General features: G+C 36.0%; 1 protein-coding gene and 1 long non-coding RNA gene across 6 annotated transcripts; one reads left to right on the forward strand and one right to left on the reverse strand.

Annotated features, from left to right (window-relative positions):
• Positions 1 to 3,776: 3,776 nt before the first annotated feature.
• GluClalpha (glycine receptor alpha 1) lies at positions 3,777 to 16,190 on the reverse strand. Of its 5 annotated transcripts, none has more exons than XM_011306950.1 (11): positions 15,932 to 16,190; positions 13,838 to 13,905; positions 12,875 to 12,987; positions 10,689 to 10,756; positions 9,132 to 9,201; positions 8,878 to 9,031; positions 8,626 to 8,708; positions 8,409 to 8,543; positions 8,090 to 8,242; positions 7,619 to 7,893; positions 3,777 to 7,215 (listed from the first exon to the last, which is right to left on the reverse strand). In XM_011306950.1, exons 2-11 carry the CDS (start codon positions 13,894 to 13,896, stop codon positions 6,502 to 6,504), a joined length of 1,824 nt encoding a protein of 607 aa, XP_011305252.1. In that variant the 5' UTR covers positions 13,897 to 13,905; positions 15,932 to 16,190; the 3' UTR covers positions 3,777 to 6,501. The 5 variants fall into 5 exon arrangements, with proteins under 5 accessions (XP_011305252.1, XP_011305251.1, XP_011305253.1 ...); XM_011306949.1 differs by lacking the exon at positions 10,689 to 10,756 and adding an exon at positions 12,197 to 12,264; XM_011306953.1 differs by lacking the exon at positions 10,689 to 10,756 and adding an exon at positions 12,197 to 12,264 and having other exon boundaries at positions 6,992 to 7,307.
• On the forward strand, positions 13,005 to 14,751 carry LOC105267835 (uncharacterized). The gene is made up of 4 exons (XR_892287.1): positions 13,005 to 13,400; positions 13,463 to 13,552; positions 13,773 to 13,917; positions 14,162 to 14,751. It is a non-coding gene; the product is annotated as an uncharacterized lncRNA (long non-coding RNA).
• Positions 16,191 to 17,157: the final 967 nt, after the last annotated feature.

A 17,157-nucleotide genomic window follows, 5' to 3' on the forward strand; every position in this document is an offset into this window, starting at 1 on the left:
AGGAAGCTTAATGAAATTCCTTACATACATACACTTATTCAGAAATGACTTCCATTTAATCTCCTTGGTTTTAATAGAATCGAGTTCATAACATTCCATTGAATTTAGTCGAAATTTAGATATATCACAGTGAAAGTTCATGTGTCGTTTGTCGTGACAACGGATCGACTCTCGATTCTGTTTTCGCAATCGCTTGATGAAAAAAATAATAAAAAAATTTAATGATTTTTGGAATGTTTTTATATTTTCTCCACTACTCAGTGTGAATATTTTCCCAACGTCAAATAAATGTCCAACGATTCTCTCCCTTAAAACTCTATTGATTTTATCAATTTCATTGGACCTCGTTTGATGAATTCAAGCGACTTTCATATTTTCATGGCAAGATTCCTTTTAAACCTTTTCTCTCGACTCTCATCTCCAGTCGTCTCTTTCTATCCGTACGAAAATTCTTCATGGAAACTAAAATTTATGTATTAACATTGTTCTCATGTTTTATGCAGGTCTCCCGGTTCTCACTGAAAACGTTACTTCTCTAAAGTGTCGAAGTATGTGTATATTGGCTCCTTGGAACGCTCCTGTGCGCCAGCATCCTTGCTTTCAAAAGTTATCAGGCCTTAAGCGATTTCAAAGCTTTATTGACATCGATTCTAATTCATGAGCCATCCGGGCACCTTACGACCAAAATTCATTTCAAATCCTTCCCCTTATCACCGTTATCCTATTCAAATAATCGTCCTTTCTTAGTTCGACTTGTAATACCTCATGTCTTTGAAAACAGGCAAATAGAATATTTTTATCAATAGATTTTTATCCCAACTTATAAAAGTTGGTTTTCAATGATTTTTTTCCAATGAAAAAAAAAAAAAAAACAAATCGGTCGTATGGAAATAGAGGAAAGAATTGAGTTGTACTCGGATGGTTGGATTGGTCCCTAGGCTGCAGCGCGTGTTTCTGTTCAACAGGTGTACATATTTACATCGGTATATATTAGAAATGATTTCTACTATTTATTTCTACTACCAGCAAAATTGGAAAAAAAAATATGACTATGAATATGAAAATTCATTGGAACAGGTTGTCGTGGGTAATCTCAACGGACTGTATGCAAGTGGGGGTTTCCATTCACTTGATCTTCAGATTCGAATGACTTGAGGGCCTTCGAATACTTCAATGGATTGGGATGACTAACATGTTACTTTTGGCAGTTAGTCACCCCTCGAGTTTTTTTTTTCTTATAAAAAAGGATGCGTCAAGTGCACGAGTATTAGGACGCTCGTATCTACTGCAGCGTCTAGGTGGAACACCATAGCTTCTGTCAATTACAGAAAACGACGGATACGACATATACGACGAAACTGAAATGGCGCATGTCGCGAATCGTAAGACATGCCAAATCAACTGACGATCGTTATACTCCTCTCTCGACGGGACTCTCCATTTAAATTCACTTGACACTTTCATGGAGACATTTACAAGGGGAAGTAAAAGCTCTTACTGCGATAAGTGCTATTCAATGTCAAATCCACCCGTACTGCAATTGTTATACAAACATGAAATATTTCATAGAATATTATATTTATGTCTGATGGAGATCTTTCAAATGGCTTTGAGACTTTCTCAGGAGTATATCCTAGTTATTCTGTCATTACATATTGGAAAAAGCCATTGGTTTACCGAGACAGAATTTGGGTTTAATAATCTGGGTTTAATCGAAAAAAAACATGGTATTTGCAGTGCAATCGATTGTCATGAGCTATTCTTTTTTTAACTGCTTATGGTATCAAAAGCCACAGCAACCACGAGCTCTTTGAATAACGGCGTTAATTGAATTGCCTATCGGATGTGGCCTGTGCCGCTGCGTTATTCTATTAGCGAAGCACCCATTGTCTTCGATAGTTTATAGTCTAACTCTACTGGCCATCCCTTTTCCATCTCATACTCCTACTAACAGGTTTCCAGTCGCGGTTCCACTACTTCCCCTCCTCTATTTTCATTTTGCTCCACCCTTGTGGGATCCTATACTTGCGCCTTAAATACAGCAAACCGTCAATGCTAGTTATACCAGAACCACTGTCGAGGCATCGTGCAAAATCAATACACCATTGTAAAAACTAAGAGAAAACAAATGAGATTGAAAACAAAAAGAAAATGTAAGTATATTCGTTGAATTTTCAGCTGCAACTTGAAGCAAAATCTATGCACCAGTGGTATATCATCGTTCCTACAACCTTCAGACACGGCATCAGTACAATTTTCTGTCTAACTTACATTTCCGTGGCTAGCCCATGACTCCATGAATCTCTCATGAGTAGTACAATTATTTCCAGTTCTCTTTCCTAATGTACTAGTCTCGGCTATCATGTTCGCCTGGAAGCACTTTTTTTTTTTTCGAACCTCCTTCAACAATATGTAAATTGCATAATCATCGTTTCGCTGTGGAGTGTTGTTGGATAATTTCACAAAATGGCTTACACTGAATAAGGTGGAGATTAAGGGCTGATGCAATCGTAGAGTGTTGCTTTGATAAAATTATCTTATTTTCAAATAAGAGCCGTATTAAAGATTTACCTCAATATATACAGTTCTTCAGAATGATGACCCTGCTGCAGATAATATTATTAATAATCAATCATTAAACCTGTTTCATAAAACAAAGACTGCCAATCAATTTTTTTATATTTATTCTTCAACCATTTTTTTTTCTCTATTATTTTCCATACTCTGTATTCAATTACATCAGTAGTAGTTAAAATTTTTATATTAATTTCATAATACTGTTATAGAGCTTGTTTATTCTTTTCTCTTTTCTCGTTTCTCTCTTCTCTTTTGAGAATTTCTAATTATCAGTAATTGAGCATGTTGCATCAGAATGAATATGGCGTTCTGTGTTGTTCATTATGTCGCTCTTATACGCATGTACAAATCTCACCGGGGATCAATCGAAATAATAATCCTTTTAATTTATTTCTACATGTATGACGAACTTTTCCGCACACTGCCTTCCTCTTCAATTCAAGTTACCACCCAAACATTCGATCGATATCATCGAATCAAGCAATTTAATTTCATGCCATAGATAAAATAATGTTTTAATCACTTACCACTGCTTGTTTATAATTATAGAAACATTTTTTATTGATTAATATATTATCAATAAGGGTGATGTAGAAAGCATGTAACTGAAATAATTTCTGATAGATTTTAATAGCTCGTCCACTTTTGTCGTGACATTGTTATTTTTTTTTTTGTTCATCGTGTCTGATTTACGTTTTCAGTACGGTCCATTTTAATTGGATCCACATGAATTTAATAGAACTATAACGATAATTAAAAGTTTGTCATACTATGCACATAAGTTGAGAAAAACAGCAAATCCAATTGATTAAAAATTCCATATCTCGAATTGTCAACGAAGTTCAATTTTCTAACAACACCATATGGTACTATATTAATATTAATTAATATAATTCATGAACAAATTTATTGTGCTAATTAAGTTTTGTTCTTGTTTTTATTTTGTCGAATTCGTTCCAGTTGGGCATGAAACTAAATATTGTAACACTTACAAAACTCATTTTTTCATAGTCAAATCCATTGTAGGGTAACCCTAGAATAATAAAGGGGAAGATAATAGATACATATGTGTATGTATTTATCCACTTCCCCTCTCTTTTTCAGTGTTGCGCAAGTTGCTCTCATAATTCTTTACAGAGTCAGTATATTTGGTTGTACCTGTCCTTTTTAGTATTATTCATTCATTCAGTTCTGTATTGTTTTTTTTTTGTCTTTTATTCACCACTTTCCATTGCGTACTTAAGACATTCTGCAAAAAAAATTTTTCACAGGAGTTGAGACAAGAATTACGGAACAGTCGGATAAAATTTCGTGACAATTCCGTGAAACTTTCCTTAACCACATTTAGCTCTGGAATAACGGAAAGAATACGTCATTTTTATTGAATATTTATCTTCGTGTATGCATGGAAGCCTTTTAATGTTACCGATTCGGGTATGTTTTACCTTGGATTTTTTCTTGGCCATTCCAATTTTTTTTTACAAATATTTCTGCCAGTATTTATTATGCACCTGAAGTACATGGCAGCATGCAGTCTTTTTCAGGTGCATTTAGTTGAAATTAAGGATGCATTGCTGAAATTATGCATGCTGGCATATTTTTCTGACTTTTCAGTCAGATGAAATATCTTTTACAAGTACATTGAACTACTTGCCACAATTGCATGAGATGTTTTGAATTTTTGCATTTGATTAATCTTCTATTTATAAAATTCACTCTTTCTCTGAACACAGCAATCACTTTCAACTGTGATAAAACACATGAACAATTTTACCACACCTTGGCTTATTGTTTATTTCTCTTGACCAGCCTGTCAGATATGCCATATGGTATAGTTGTCTTTAATGTTCCGTATGTATTTTTCAGGATTTTTTTTGAAAGTTGATAATTATTTACAATGGAATGATGATGAATTTCAGATGAATATTAATGCATGAATTTGTTTTTTTCTTTCCTTCTTCTATATCGATACATGTACTGAGTGTGACTATCGACACTAACAGTAGTTAATTCTAGAACTTCGTATTGCTTGTCAATACTTTCTAGTTTCATTTCTTTATTCATTTTCAATTTCATTAGTGTGCAGTTTTTATTTTTTACGTCCTCATTTTTTTTTCATAATAAGAATGAAATTTATAATCTCACGTTCCACTCTGTGTTTCTTCAGTTCTTCATTTTCTTCAATTAACGCAAAATTACCATGATTTAAAACTCGTCAAGCATATCTATAACAGTTACTTTCCATCGTTTATTATGGATACCATCCACACTTAATTCATTTGAAAATATTCATTCAATTTTTTGTTGTTTATTTCATTCATCCTTGGATTTATGTTCTTATTGGGACATTTTTTGCCCATTCTTCCGGTTTTTTTTTTGTTAAAAATTTAGAAACTTCTAAAATCATACCATAATGGCTCAAGGCAGCCAATATCAAATATTACGGTAAAATAACTGATAATTATTTTCACTAGCGCTGAGATGGTAGGTTTGATGGAAGTATTGAAATACTTAGTGACATGGTATCACACAATCTTGAAGTTCCTAGCTTCTCACTCTTTTTCTGCAAACAAACCAATAAGATGACCCAGAGTCGACGGAGTAAAGTGACGAAAAATCACGAAAATTCAGTGTTTAACGTAAATATTAATAATATTATCACTCTTAATTTTACTTCACATCAACTGTTTTAGAGACAGCCGCTTTCTTCGGTTCTGTATCTTTTCCAACTATTTTGATGCATTTGGACTAACTTCATGACTTGCATTTATCTCGCTATTAACCCACTACGAGTGCAATTGATACTGAATTCACTGGTTGACCATTAATTATAATGGAGAATACCCGATTTGTAACTCACCTGTTTTTATACCCGCTCTAACTTTGTCCAAGTTGATATATTTTCTCAACCGTCATCATTGCAATTTGTTCCAATGGGATTAATCAATGTGATCCTGAATATCATGAGAGATCGAAGTAGCAACTACTTTTCAGATTGCTTGGATCATTTATGAATTGTTCCGTTACAATTTCAACTATTTCCAGATTAACCCCAGTCTGTGTTTCATTTCGGTGAATAAAAAACTTCAATCACTCAATGACGAGTTTATACATTATCCGTATTACACTTTTTCTTAAAATCTTGTGATATCCTCATGTGAAAAAAAAATCCATTCAGAGGAATATCGCTTACTCACATAAAGCTCGTTTCAAATAAGTTAACTGAGTTATTTTTTATTTCTCTCTTTTCTCTCGGTCGAGTACAACGAAATCTCATGAGATTAGAGCATTTAATTCATTTTCCATATGTTATATTTTTCCGTTTTTTTTTTCTTCAGTTTTATATGAAAAGAAGTCACCGACTGTTATAACAAGTTACCTCTCAATACATAGTTATAATAATTATAAATGTATATGCATAATGTTTGTTTTGTCTTGTCCATAATTTGCTTAGTTCACTTTGAAAGGCCGTGGCTTTACAAGGCCCCCTACATTAATGTCACTTTGTGGCACGCGGTCACTCAATAAATTTAATAATTCTACGAATTTCGCATTCATACAAATGATTCATGATTTTTTCTCGCCCAAATTCGTTTTGTGCTTACAGAGAAATGTTCCCGGAATTAGTGTGTGTGTGTTTTTTTTGAAATACTTCACTTTGTTTTCATGTTGTTTTGCTTTCCTAATATGTTTGAGCATTGAATCGTATCATCTCGACATGTTCAATCGTGGTATAAACGATTGATAGCAGCGAGCGCGTCAACGATGGATATATATTTTTTCATTTGTTTATTAATTTGTTTGAGTTAAAAAATGTTTTTGATGTTGTATCGATTGGTGGAAATAAAAATGTGGTTCAATACGAATGTTCTATCAATCAGCGTTAAGATTTTTATTGTTCCTATAATGATGTACCCTTGTTCCTCAGCTCATCTTAGTTTCTTCTTCACCATGAAAGAGATACATAGACCAGTAAGCAAAATTAAATACAACAAACATAAATGGAAAAGCAAAACGTGCTAAAACATCAATTCTCGCACTTCCTTTAGCGTGACAGGTGAAGTAACGCAATGGTATAAGACCAAAGCAGCATTTTTCCGTTTGACTGAGCGGTAAACGCGAGAATTTACTCTTCGATTTATCAGCTGTGCGATGTAATAATGGTGGTGATGGTGATGGTGTTACCACTCGCGAAGATACAGGTGATGCTGAATCACGTGATGGTAATCTAGAAGATAGGCGACCCGGTGATGAATGTTGAACATCACCATCTGCCGTATGTGTTGAGATTGTTGGTGATTGTTGCTGACGGTGTCGTGAACGATTGTAGGAATTGTTGTGCTGATGAGGCGAATGTTGATGGTGAGAATGCTGATGACGATTACCATGATGTGAATGATGATTGCGCATCCGATGGCGTGTGTGTGGATGATAAAAATGGCCGCGAGCCACATCGTTCCTAGATCCAAGATGCTCATCCTCTTCCTCATCTTCGCTATTCACTCGTCGTCTACTTCCTCCCGAAACAGGTACGTGGACCAGTACGCGAGGTTGAACAGTGCGAATACGAGAGGAAAGGTGATCCGTGATATTACATCGATGCGCTTGGATCTCGTCGGGAACTTGGAGAGCCACGACCTGCAGCAGTTTTTTTTCTGTGGTTGCATATGTATTTCGCACTGGCGCATCTTATCCATTGACATCGTATCCTCCCGGTGTCGGACGAGAGGCTTCTGAAAGAAATTGGACGGCTCTTGGTTTGGTGTAGGAACACCATAGATCGGATTCTATTCCTTTATTTTCTCTTTGATTTTCTTCTATTTTATTTCTTTGATTCTTTCAACAATTTGTTTTTTTTTTCTCTTCAACTAAGTTTCTAGTCCCGATCCATTTCTCTTACTTTAAAGGCTTTCCAAATCTTTTAGGTCTCTTTTAATTTCTTATTTACTGTCTCAATCAAATGACTCTTGTCCGATCCATGATCATGCAAACTTATAACTAAATTTTTTATTATCTACCATAAGTTATTTGAGAAACTGACCATCTGAAAATTTGTCGAGCCATCCGGTTCTAGAAGCTCTGTTGCTGGATCGACGGATGCTGAATGTTCAATTTCACGATATTTCTTCTTCATATTCTCCCTATGCATATCGCTACGTGAGGCATAATTGACCAGGGCAAATTCAAGTAGCGCACCAAATACAAATGTCAAACACACACCAGTCCAGACATCGATTGCTTTTGTATAAGATACCGGTGGCAGTGAAGCATTTATTCCAGATGTTTGTGTTGCCATTGTGAGTAGAGTTGTCACTCCTATGCACCAACAAAATTCCCAGTCGAAGGAAATAATGAAAATGGAATCGAGATGAAAAATTTATAAAAAAAAAAAATTATAATTAATGCAACGCATTGCATTAAACTATTGATGGATTCGTGCATCCTTCACAGGTGCAGTATATCATATAAGCCGTCAACTTCAGCTACGTAATTATTATCTTTATTCACGTACCGAGTGACACTCGTGCGGGCACCGCACTCTGATCCAGCCAAAAGGATACCCATGACACAATCACAAGCATACAGCAAGGAATGTAAATTTGAATGAGATAGTAACTGAATTCCCTCTTAAAATGTAAATCCACTTTCAAACAGCTGTATTCGCCTGAAAGATATGAATCATTTGGTGTTCAATGCGCTATTAAGACAACATTTTTTTTATTACAACAATATAAAAATAATAACACTGAGAAAAACATGATTAGTTACTTCTTCCATTGACCAGTATTAAAATATTACTTTTTGCTAATGAATAATTATTTTTCACTGACCAGTATTCGTTTTGCTGTTGCAATAATCGGTCCAAAATTTTTCCAGTGTAAAGCGTGGAAGGTGTAAGTTCTTGACTACTTGAACCGGGTCGCCCTCTTTCCATAGGAATACCAAGTCATCTGTCGTCCAACCGTCTAGTATTCAAAACCATTAATTGTGTTTTACATTACTCGATTGTCAAGCAATTTCACCAATATTTCATCATGATGTACTCACAACTGGCCATGCGTAACGAACAGATTTGTCGATCCAAAGGATATAATTTCAGATTCATCGGACACGCCAACGTCAGTGATATTCTACACCCAGAAAGAAAGCAATTGGATAGGATTGATCCAGTCAAGCTCATCAGCAATCATAGAAAAACCGGCTATACCCACTAATAACTCTCACTAACATGATAATTCAAAAGCAAAATTCAATTGTCAATTCATTCTTGTTTTTTTTTTAATTAAATTTAAATCTCACCTAATGCTATATAGTACTGAACCATTTGGAAATATTCGTATGTATACATTTGGCATGATAATGTTGTGAAAATGGCCTTCTTTTTCGTTCGAGAAGAAAAGATCTGGCATCCACACACGTGTTGATTCGGTGAGTGTCAAATACTTTAAACGTCCTGCGAAATGCCCAATTTCAATCAGAACACGCAATATTAAAAATACGGGGGTTAATATATCGGTGGAGAAAGGTTAATTAAAATCCGAATAACGTCATACCTCCGAAATCATTGAATCGGAGTCGCTCATCAAGCCATTGTTCTCGAAATGTCAGTTGAACCGAATATTCCTGTTGACATACAATTGTAACTCAAGTATTTTCTGATCAGATTTTCAAATGCTTTTTCCACAACATCTTCTTTCCCCTGTCTTTCCAATTTCTTTCAAACCCAAAAGTTGATCTACCAGATTGATTTTCAAGCAAGAAAAAAATTCCTCTTTCCATCTTTAATTATTCTAACTCATCGATCAATGATGACCAGTACTCCGGAGAAGGCCAAGAGGAAAATCTCTTTATTGAGAGTAATAAATACATTAATTAAATTTCAGCAATGCCAAGGAAAACACCACTTACAAACATCCGTAGAACATTACTGTTGAAACTGCTAATGAAGTGAGGGAGCTATCATGCGGAAAGCTACATTGATGGATACTTCACTATAATTAATATAAACGTGCATTTTGCTCACCTTGTTTCTTCTCTGTCTTTCAAGAAAATCAATTACCGCACTGAGTGCGAATCGTGTAGTTGCCATTTATGAAAAACATTCGATTATTGATAATTCATAATTATATGATGATTATTCCGTTTGACAGCGATTAATTGGGAGGCATGTTGTCAGCTTGGGTAATTGTTTAAAAAAATTAATCTTGTTGATGGTGACAGGGCAACCGCATATTAACGAAACCTCCTATCAACCTATTACTCAAAATAATTAAACTCATTCCCAACGAGTGCAACGTATTAACAGTGGATTGGTCATCTCACATGTGCTCCGATGATTCTGCTCGACCAGTAAAAGATCCCTCGCCATGCTAATCCAGCAGCAATATTGCCAAACAATTCGCACACGCTTTGACACACGGTTATTTGGCATCAACGTATATCAGATCAAAGATTCTGACAATTTTTTTATAGCCTTAGCTACCCTCCCCTCCAACAAAATCTTTCTCTTCTTTTCAGTGAAATTTTTTCTTCCATTCGGAAAATAAAAATCCACAATTTATCATCCTCCCATGGCATTCCTCTTTAGTCTCCCTCCCCCCCAAAGCTAGTATTTGTTTAAAAGGAGGCAAACCCGGGCATCAATAGTAGACCTATAGAGATATGATTCAGTACAAAATTACGAAAAGTCTTGACAGAGTAATTGAAAAAATTGCAACGTAATTTATTTTAGGGGCATACCAGTATTATTCTCTCATATCAAATATACAACCACTTATACAAATTTATCAGTCAATCCATGATTCCAATCGATCCATAAAATGACTTATACCAGTCTTACACAATCAAAGTTCAGTGTTTTTTTAATTATATTTATGCTTTAAATCAGAAACACCAAATACACGGACAGAAAAAAAAAAACAAACTCATGAACGTTCTTTTGCTCGTGTAGTAGCCACATCCACTGGTTGCGCGACAGTACAAGTATAATAATACAAGTACAGTACAAAAAAAGTGCATTTTCATACGTTATAATACACACGTGACGTTATAGATACACAATGTGTGGATATATAGACTCGTAGGCCTGGTTATTTTTTTGTTGAACTCACCATTTTATTATCATCTATTTTGCTGATTGAGCGAAGATACATGTTGACTTCGACAGTTGTCGGGCCATCTAACATGTTGCCGGAACAGAATAAAACAATGGGATTATTAAATCGTTATAAGGCAATTAGGATATAGGGCTACCTTTCTTGGTACCTTGATATTCTGTACAATACGCCGAATGCTGAGATGCCAAATGCCACTTCACTCAATGACAATTCATTAAAATTAATCTCATTTGCCTAAAATCATTTTGCTCAACTGTCAATTCGCCTAAAAATTGACATTTAGCCGAGACGAAACGGAGAATTAGATTAATTGTCATAATAGGGAGAAGTGATATTTGACGAATCGGTATCGGGCAAATCGTACCCAATCTGATTTTCTTGCGTAATCCGTATCTCTGTCTTTTCCGATACGTCATTGAATCTATAATACCGCTTTTCACAAAATACCAACTTTGACTAAATTATTACGCATGGTTTCGCACATGGAACAGATCCTATATTGATTCCGCACTCACCGAATTAGAGTTCTGACCTCAAAGAAATACAATTTGCTAATCCATATTTTTTCGAACCAACACCAATTGATCTTCTCACTCGCACATATCCATTCAAATCAATCAGAGAGCTGAAGATCATTTCGTCAGGTACAGTTGTCTCTTATTCTTTTTTTTTACGAGACTTGCGATAGGCTAGGTATTCAGGAAAAAATAGTGAGCTTATTGATAGATTATGTATCAGTACTAAATATAAGATTTTTTAATATTACTCTCCCCTGCTCCTAGATTATCTGAAATTTTTCAAAAAATATTGATAACATTGACTGCATTTTTTATTCCCTCCAACTCAGGCAATTATCCTTACCATTCAGAGTTTTGAATTTAGTTGAATCGTCATCATATTGACGTGAATGTAGTGATACTCGCCTTAAAAAAGACCATTCTGGATGATCCAAAGTTGTTGAGCAAAAACCTCGCCGAATAATACAGCCGTGTCATGAATCCTAGTAAACTTTTCGCTCAATGTATGAAGTGGTGAATGGAATTATAAATTCCATAAGATATCAAATATAAGAAAACTTTGAAACGGTACCGTTTCATGCTATTTTCAAAACATTCCAAAAGCTCAAAATTCATGCCAGTATCAACTCTAATACAATTACCACCCAGGATTAACAAACAGTCAAATGGATTCGTGACAATGCTTTTGGAAAAGATGTAAAAGAACGTAAAGCTCTTTGTATTGACAAAAAATAATTTATTTTTTTTATTATTATTTTTTCATTAAATCATTTTCCTTGTTCTCAAGTTCGTGATCATGCGGCCACATCGACTAATCTATTTCCATTCAATGTTGAGAGACAATAATCACAAACATAAATTCCCCATCTCATTATCACTTTTCTTTCTGAATTTTTTTCTTGCTTATAAGAATTTTTATTTTTGACAAGTAGTTTGCTCTTCTCTTGTGAATTTAAAAAGGGAATTGTTCACTAACATACTTACCATTTTGATGTCACTAATTGTCGCAATGCTTCGTACAAACAGGTTTACCCGGACAATGGCCGGCCCATCTAAGGGCAGACAATAAGAGCTCCTTTTTAATCAATAAAGCTTTTTTTGATTTTTCAAAGATACTACATTAGCTTTTGAAATGAATCATATTCATTCGACATTTGTATAACCTTAGGCAATTAATTGATCTCTAGCTCTGTGGACATTTATTCATTTATTTCTCTACTTCAAATGGAATTCGGGTTTAATTTCAGTGATATAGCATAAAAAGATGAGAGATTCAATTGGTGTGTAGTCAATTTTAAAGCTACGAGCAAAGCTTTAAAGGGCTTTAAAGGAATTTAATTAAAATCTGGGGTCATGGAACTTGTAATCTTCCTAGCTTCGCAGATATTTTGGAAATTTTCTCTTGAAAGACCGGCAAGCACTGCTGATTTGTCGACATAACGCTCTCCAGGTTGGCAGCATTAAAATCCCACACGCTAGGGAACGTCACAAAAGTTAACCCAAGGGGAATCCTCCCGTTATAATTCCCATCATTGAAATCCTCCAATTACAAATAGAATTCGACATTTCACAATCGCCTTTTTTGAGACTTATTCTTACACGGAGAGAAAAACCATGGTGAAGAGTGAATTGAATATTATTTTAGGGTGAATGAATTTTTACCTGTTCCATTTTCGCCGCTGGGTCGAATACGAGCATCGTATTTTTTTTCTCCGAGTATCTCATCCAGCACTTCCTTCTCCTTCGACCGATAGTCGACTTTTCCCAGCGAACATCTGGAAATAAACATAATTTGGATACTGTTCTCAGGGCTTCCGATACTTCTGGCAAGCCCCACATATACATATACTCCAGGTTTTAGATAAAAATGAACCGACGAGTGAAACTCTGAAGGCACTCTAATGGAATTTCATCAATCCACACAACGTAGCTACACCTGCCAACCGTTCATCGAGCCACGCCCTACAGATCGACTTCTAAGAATCTCAATCCAACTCAACAAACAAATTAACCTCTGCTAAGTTCAGCAGTGCCATCCGGAGAAGTGGTGATAAAAAATCAGTTGAACCATCGATCAATCGATATGAAATCCCAATTCCAGCAAACACTTCATAATATCATTTCAACAGCCTCATCTCGACTTCTCAATCAAAATCAATGATTGCCGTGGTTATTAATCAGAAAAATGGTAATGAAAGCCTTGTTATAGCCTAAAGCCACCCAGCTCTGATGAAAAACATGCTTTTCTAGGGCGACAGCGAGGGTTTTGCCACAAGTTGGAAAGCACTTGGGCACTAGCCGTGTCCATCTCTTCAAACACCAAAGGAAGACGCGAAAGAGGTAAGAGGTAGGGACGTCGACGGCTATTCAGACGTCCAAACTGCCTTGGGCATCCGATGTCAACAACGCAATCCATCCCTCCCTCTATCTGCTCTTCTTATGTGAACTAGTATTCACCTTTTATCCAGACGCTTCTCTCCACCAAATAAAATAACATTTTCATTTGAAAAAATTGAAATTAGTAACGCAGTTCCACCTAATCGTTTAGTCTTCTTTTCAGTAGCAAACCATCTGTTCAAAATTATGAACTAAAAACGAAAGCAATGGATGATGAAATTGACTTACCTCGGAAGATGTAGGAGAGTTATCAGTACAACTACCAACGGTAGTACTCCAGGCCACATTGCGGCGGCCTGAAAACAAACGTAAGCACGTATTTATAATATTGAAGTAAGCAATATCATTACTAGGAACGGTTTGAAAAAGAAAGTCACCATTTTTGTTCATATAAAAATGGAATTTCATCAACTCAACTTTATCTAGTCCATCCTAGTGTTGGAAGTGAAGGCGCACTTCTTCAAAAAAAAATTATTTTCTCATTATAAAATGAATTATCACTTCATCTTACTCTATCGCCTTATTTCTAAATGATTTTCACTCCCGCTGTAGGATGCACACACATGAAAACCACCCCATTCTACCTCATCTCCTCCGATCACAAATAAAGAGGGTGTCCCGAGTTTAGCTAGGGGTAACATGGGGGTATACGTCAGAATCTGTTTCTTCTTCCATCAAGTGTTCCGGATATCCGATTGATGGGAGATATATGAAATCATAGCTCGTTTTCCAATAAATTGCCAAGCCGTACTATATACTATATTTCACACACCGATTGGATCTGCCTGGCCCCCGCCCATTCGTTAAAAATTTCACATCTACATATATTTTATTTTTAACTATATCTCCTCAACTAATGATGTACCTGAAATTACTGATGACGCAATAAAAATTCACGACTACTACCGCACCATCAGTGAATGACGTTGTTCCCCTTTGTTTTCTTCATAATTGGTCATTTTTATCTTGTATAACTGGCATTATGATAATACATTCATTAATTTTCTCATCGTAATGTCACTTGATATCGAGGATCACAAAATCCGATTAGTCCTCTCGATCAATTATCAGAGCCGCAAGGGCTTTGTAAAAGAGAAAGACCAGTAACTCCCTAACGTTGTAAGATCATCAGGTGTCTCATTAATCGGCCGCGACGACGCTGTCACGTACTTTCATGAAAAAAAAAAGTTTAATTAGGGAGGGGTAGAATGTGCGGAGTGCATCTAAATGTACCTAACATAAAATTCGGTTGACACAGGTAACTCTTCATGAGAGGCTCTGATGGCACTCCTTCAACATTTGTTTATTGTGTTGGTTTAAAAAGCCATGGTTAAACTTGTATTCATTCCTTCGCCCTCGAATCTGACCCTCAAACTATTTCCACCATCTGATTTTCTGTCATTTCCAAGATAATTCAGTGGAACAAATACTCAATTTTTCAGTTTGAGAATTAGTAATCGGCGGTAAAATTTATATTCAAGGTAACTTCAAACAGAAAAAAAATGCGAAAGAGAAGGATGGAATTCAATAAATATGTAGGGTGGATTATGCGATTATTATGCGATAAATCGTTGCAAAACTGTGATTTGCCCTCTATATATATATATACAACATGCCAAAAAATGTGGATCTTTAGCACTTTGATGTGACATTCTTCAAGACTTTCTACAAGCTCTTTCTATCCTTGATTTTTCACTTACTGCCAAATGCCCCCATTTTTTCAACCTTTTCCCCGAATTTCCAAAGGTTTAATATAGACACTGCACCAGATATTGATGAAAAAAATATAAAAAAATCGGTGAATAATTGGAGTATTGGTGGATTATATGATAAAATTCTTGAAGACAATTAGCACGACGACCGATCAATTAATCGACTTGCCGCATTGCCTACAGCAACTAACACTCATTTTATCATCTTACATTCAGTTTTTGGGTAACACAATCCATCCGTGATACTCCACCCCTAACTGTCCACTCCCGTATTTTTCCTTCCTTGCTACTCGACTCCTTCCGTCACCTCTTCCCTTTCTTGATACTCATATTCTTCATAATGCTACTTGATTTCTACTTGGATGAATAGTGGATGCTGCATTATCAAACATATTATTAACGTGGCACGATAAAAAGTTGATTGACGGTGACGCTTCACGTTGAAAAGTGTTCGGAGGAATGGAGAACGTTAAGAAAAAATGATAAATTGTATGAATTAGAAAAAGCATAAAGGTAAAAATGGTGTAGAAGTGAATGTTTATTTACTTAGGTGTATATTTATAATAATTAATAGTATAAATAAATGAATTGAAATGAATTGTCGATTTACCTGGAGAGAACGAAAATCCTAGGCAATGACGGCGTTACGGCGTGGTAATGCTGACATGGCGCCTGGCGATATGTGCCTAACAGGACTAGAATATCCGTACAGTGAACTGATAAATGTTATAGAGATATAAGGCGGCAAAAAACAGTGCTACCTCGAGGAATAGCTCTCCAGGACTGGCGGCTGGTGGAGAATGCCTCCAACCAGCCCAACTCTCATCCATATATATACGTCTGTATTTTTCTCTTTTGGCCCTACCTGGTTGCTGGTGCGCTATTGATCTCGGCCCAGACCCCCTGACGATCGACGCAGACGCTTAGCGCTGTCGCGTCGCTTTAGCAACATGACGTCATTCACCACCACCACCACCACCCCCCCAGGATACATTCCTCCTCTTTTTCCTCTTCACCATCGATGTCTTTCTCTTCCTTCAGCATCGCACCCTTCAGACCTTTAGACCCCCATGGACATCGATAGTTTCGATAGGCAGGCACCGATCATGAGATGCAAACGCCAACACTCCTCCTCCTCCATCTCCCGACCATCTTCCATTCTCTAATTCCAAATACCAAATACCAAATGCCCAAGGCTCTATTGTTTGCAAATTGGCAACTATTTGGTGGACATCATTCCAATGATATTCAATCCGACTCTCTACCTATCACCATGTGCCCTAACTGTAGTAAGGTCAATAACTCTACTCACGTATCACCGCAGGCAATCGCCTTTCATTCCTTCGATTCTCCCCTTTATTTTTTTTACTTCCAAATCGAAGCTTTGTAATCGACCAAATTTAAGTTTCATTTTTTTTCTCGTATATCACCTCGGTATAACTCGGTATAAAGCATTTCGAATGTGCACTTATTTACAAAAGAGAAAGATAATACGGAAAATAATCATTCGGAAGCATATTACTAATTTATTGGCAAAGACAACTATATGATATGCGATATAAGAGCTATTCCCGACTTGTTTCACTTTGACATTATTTTTTACCCGTTCCGCTTACATGAAATCCTTTTTTTCATGAATTTTCACGAATCCCATTAGTCTACGGAATAACAGCAGCTCATTTCTATATTTTACAGGGACGGTTTTTGGAAAACCCCCGCAAATTACATATAATTCTCGGTGTAACGCAAGTGTCACCCATTAGATTTAACGAGTGTGCCGTTATTTTACGTTTTGTGTTTATTCTTGGTTTTTCATGGTATAAAGTGCTTGCACAC

This window comes from Fopius arisanus, unplaced genomic scaffold (assembly GCF_000806365.1).
Source record: "Fopius arisanus strain USDA-PBARC FA_bdor unplaced genomic scaffold, ASM80636v1 scaffold00050, whole genome shotgun sequence".
NCBI lineage: Eukaryota > Metazoa > Arthropoda > Insecta > Hymenoptera > Braconidae > Fopius > Fopius arisanus.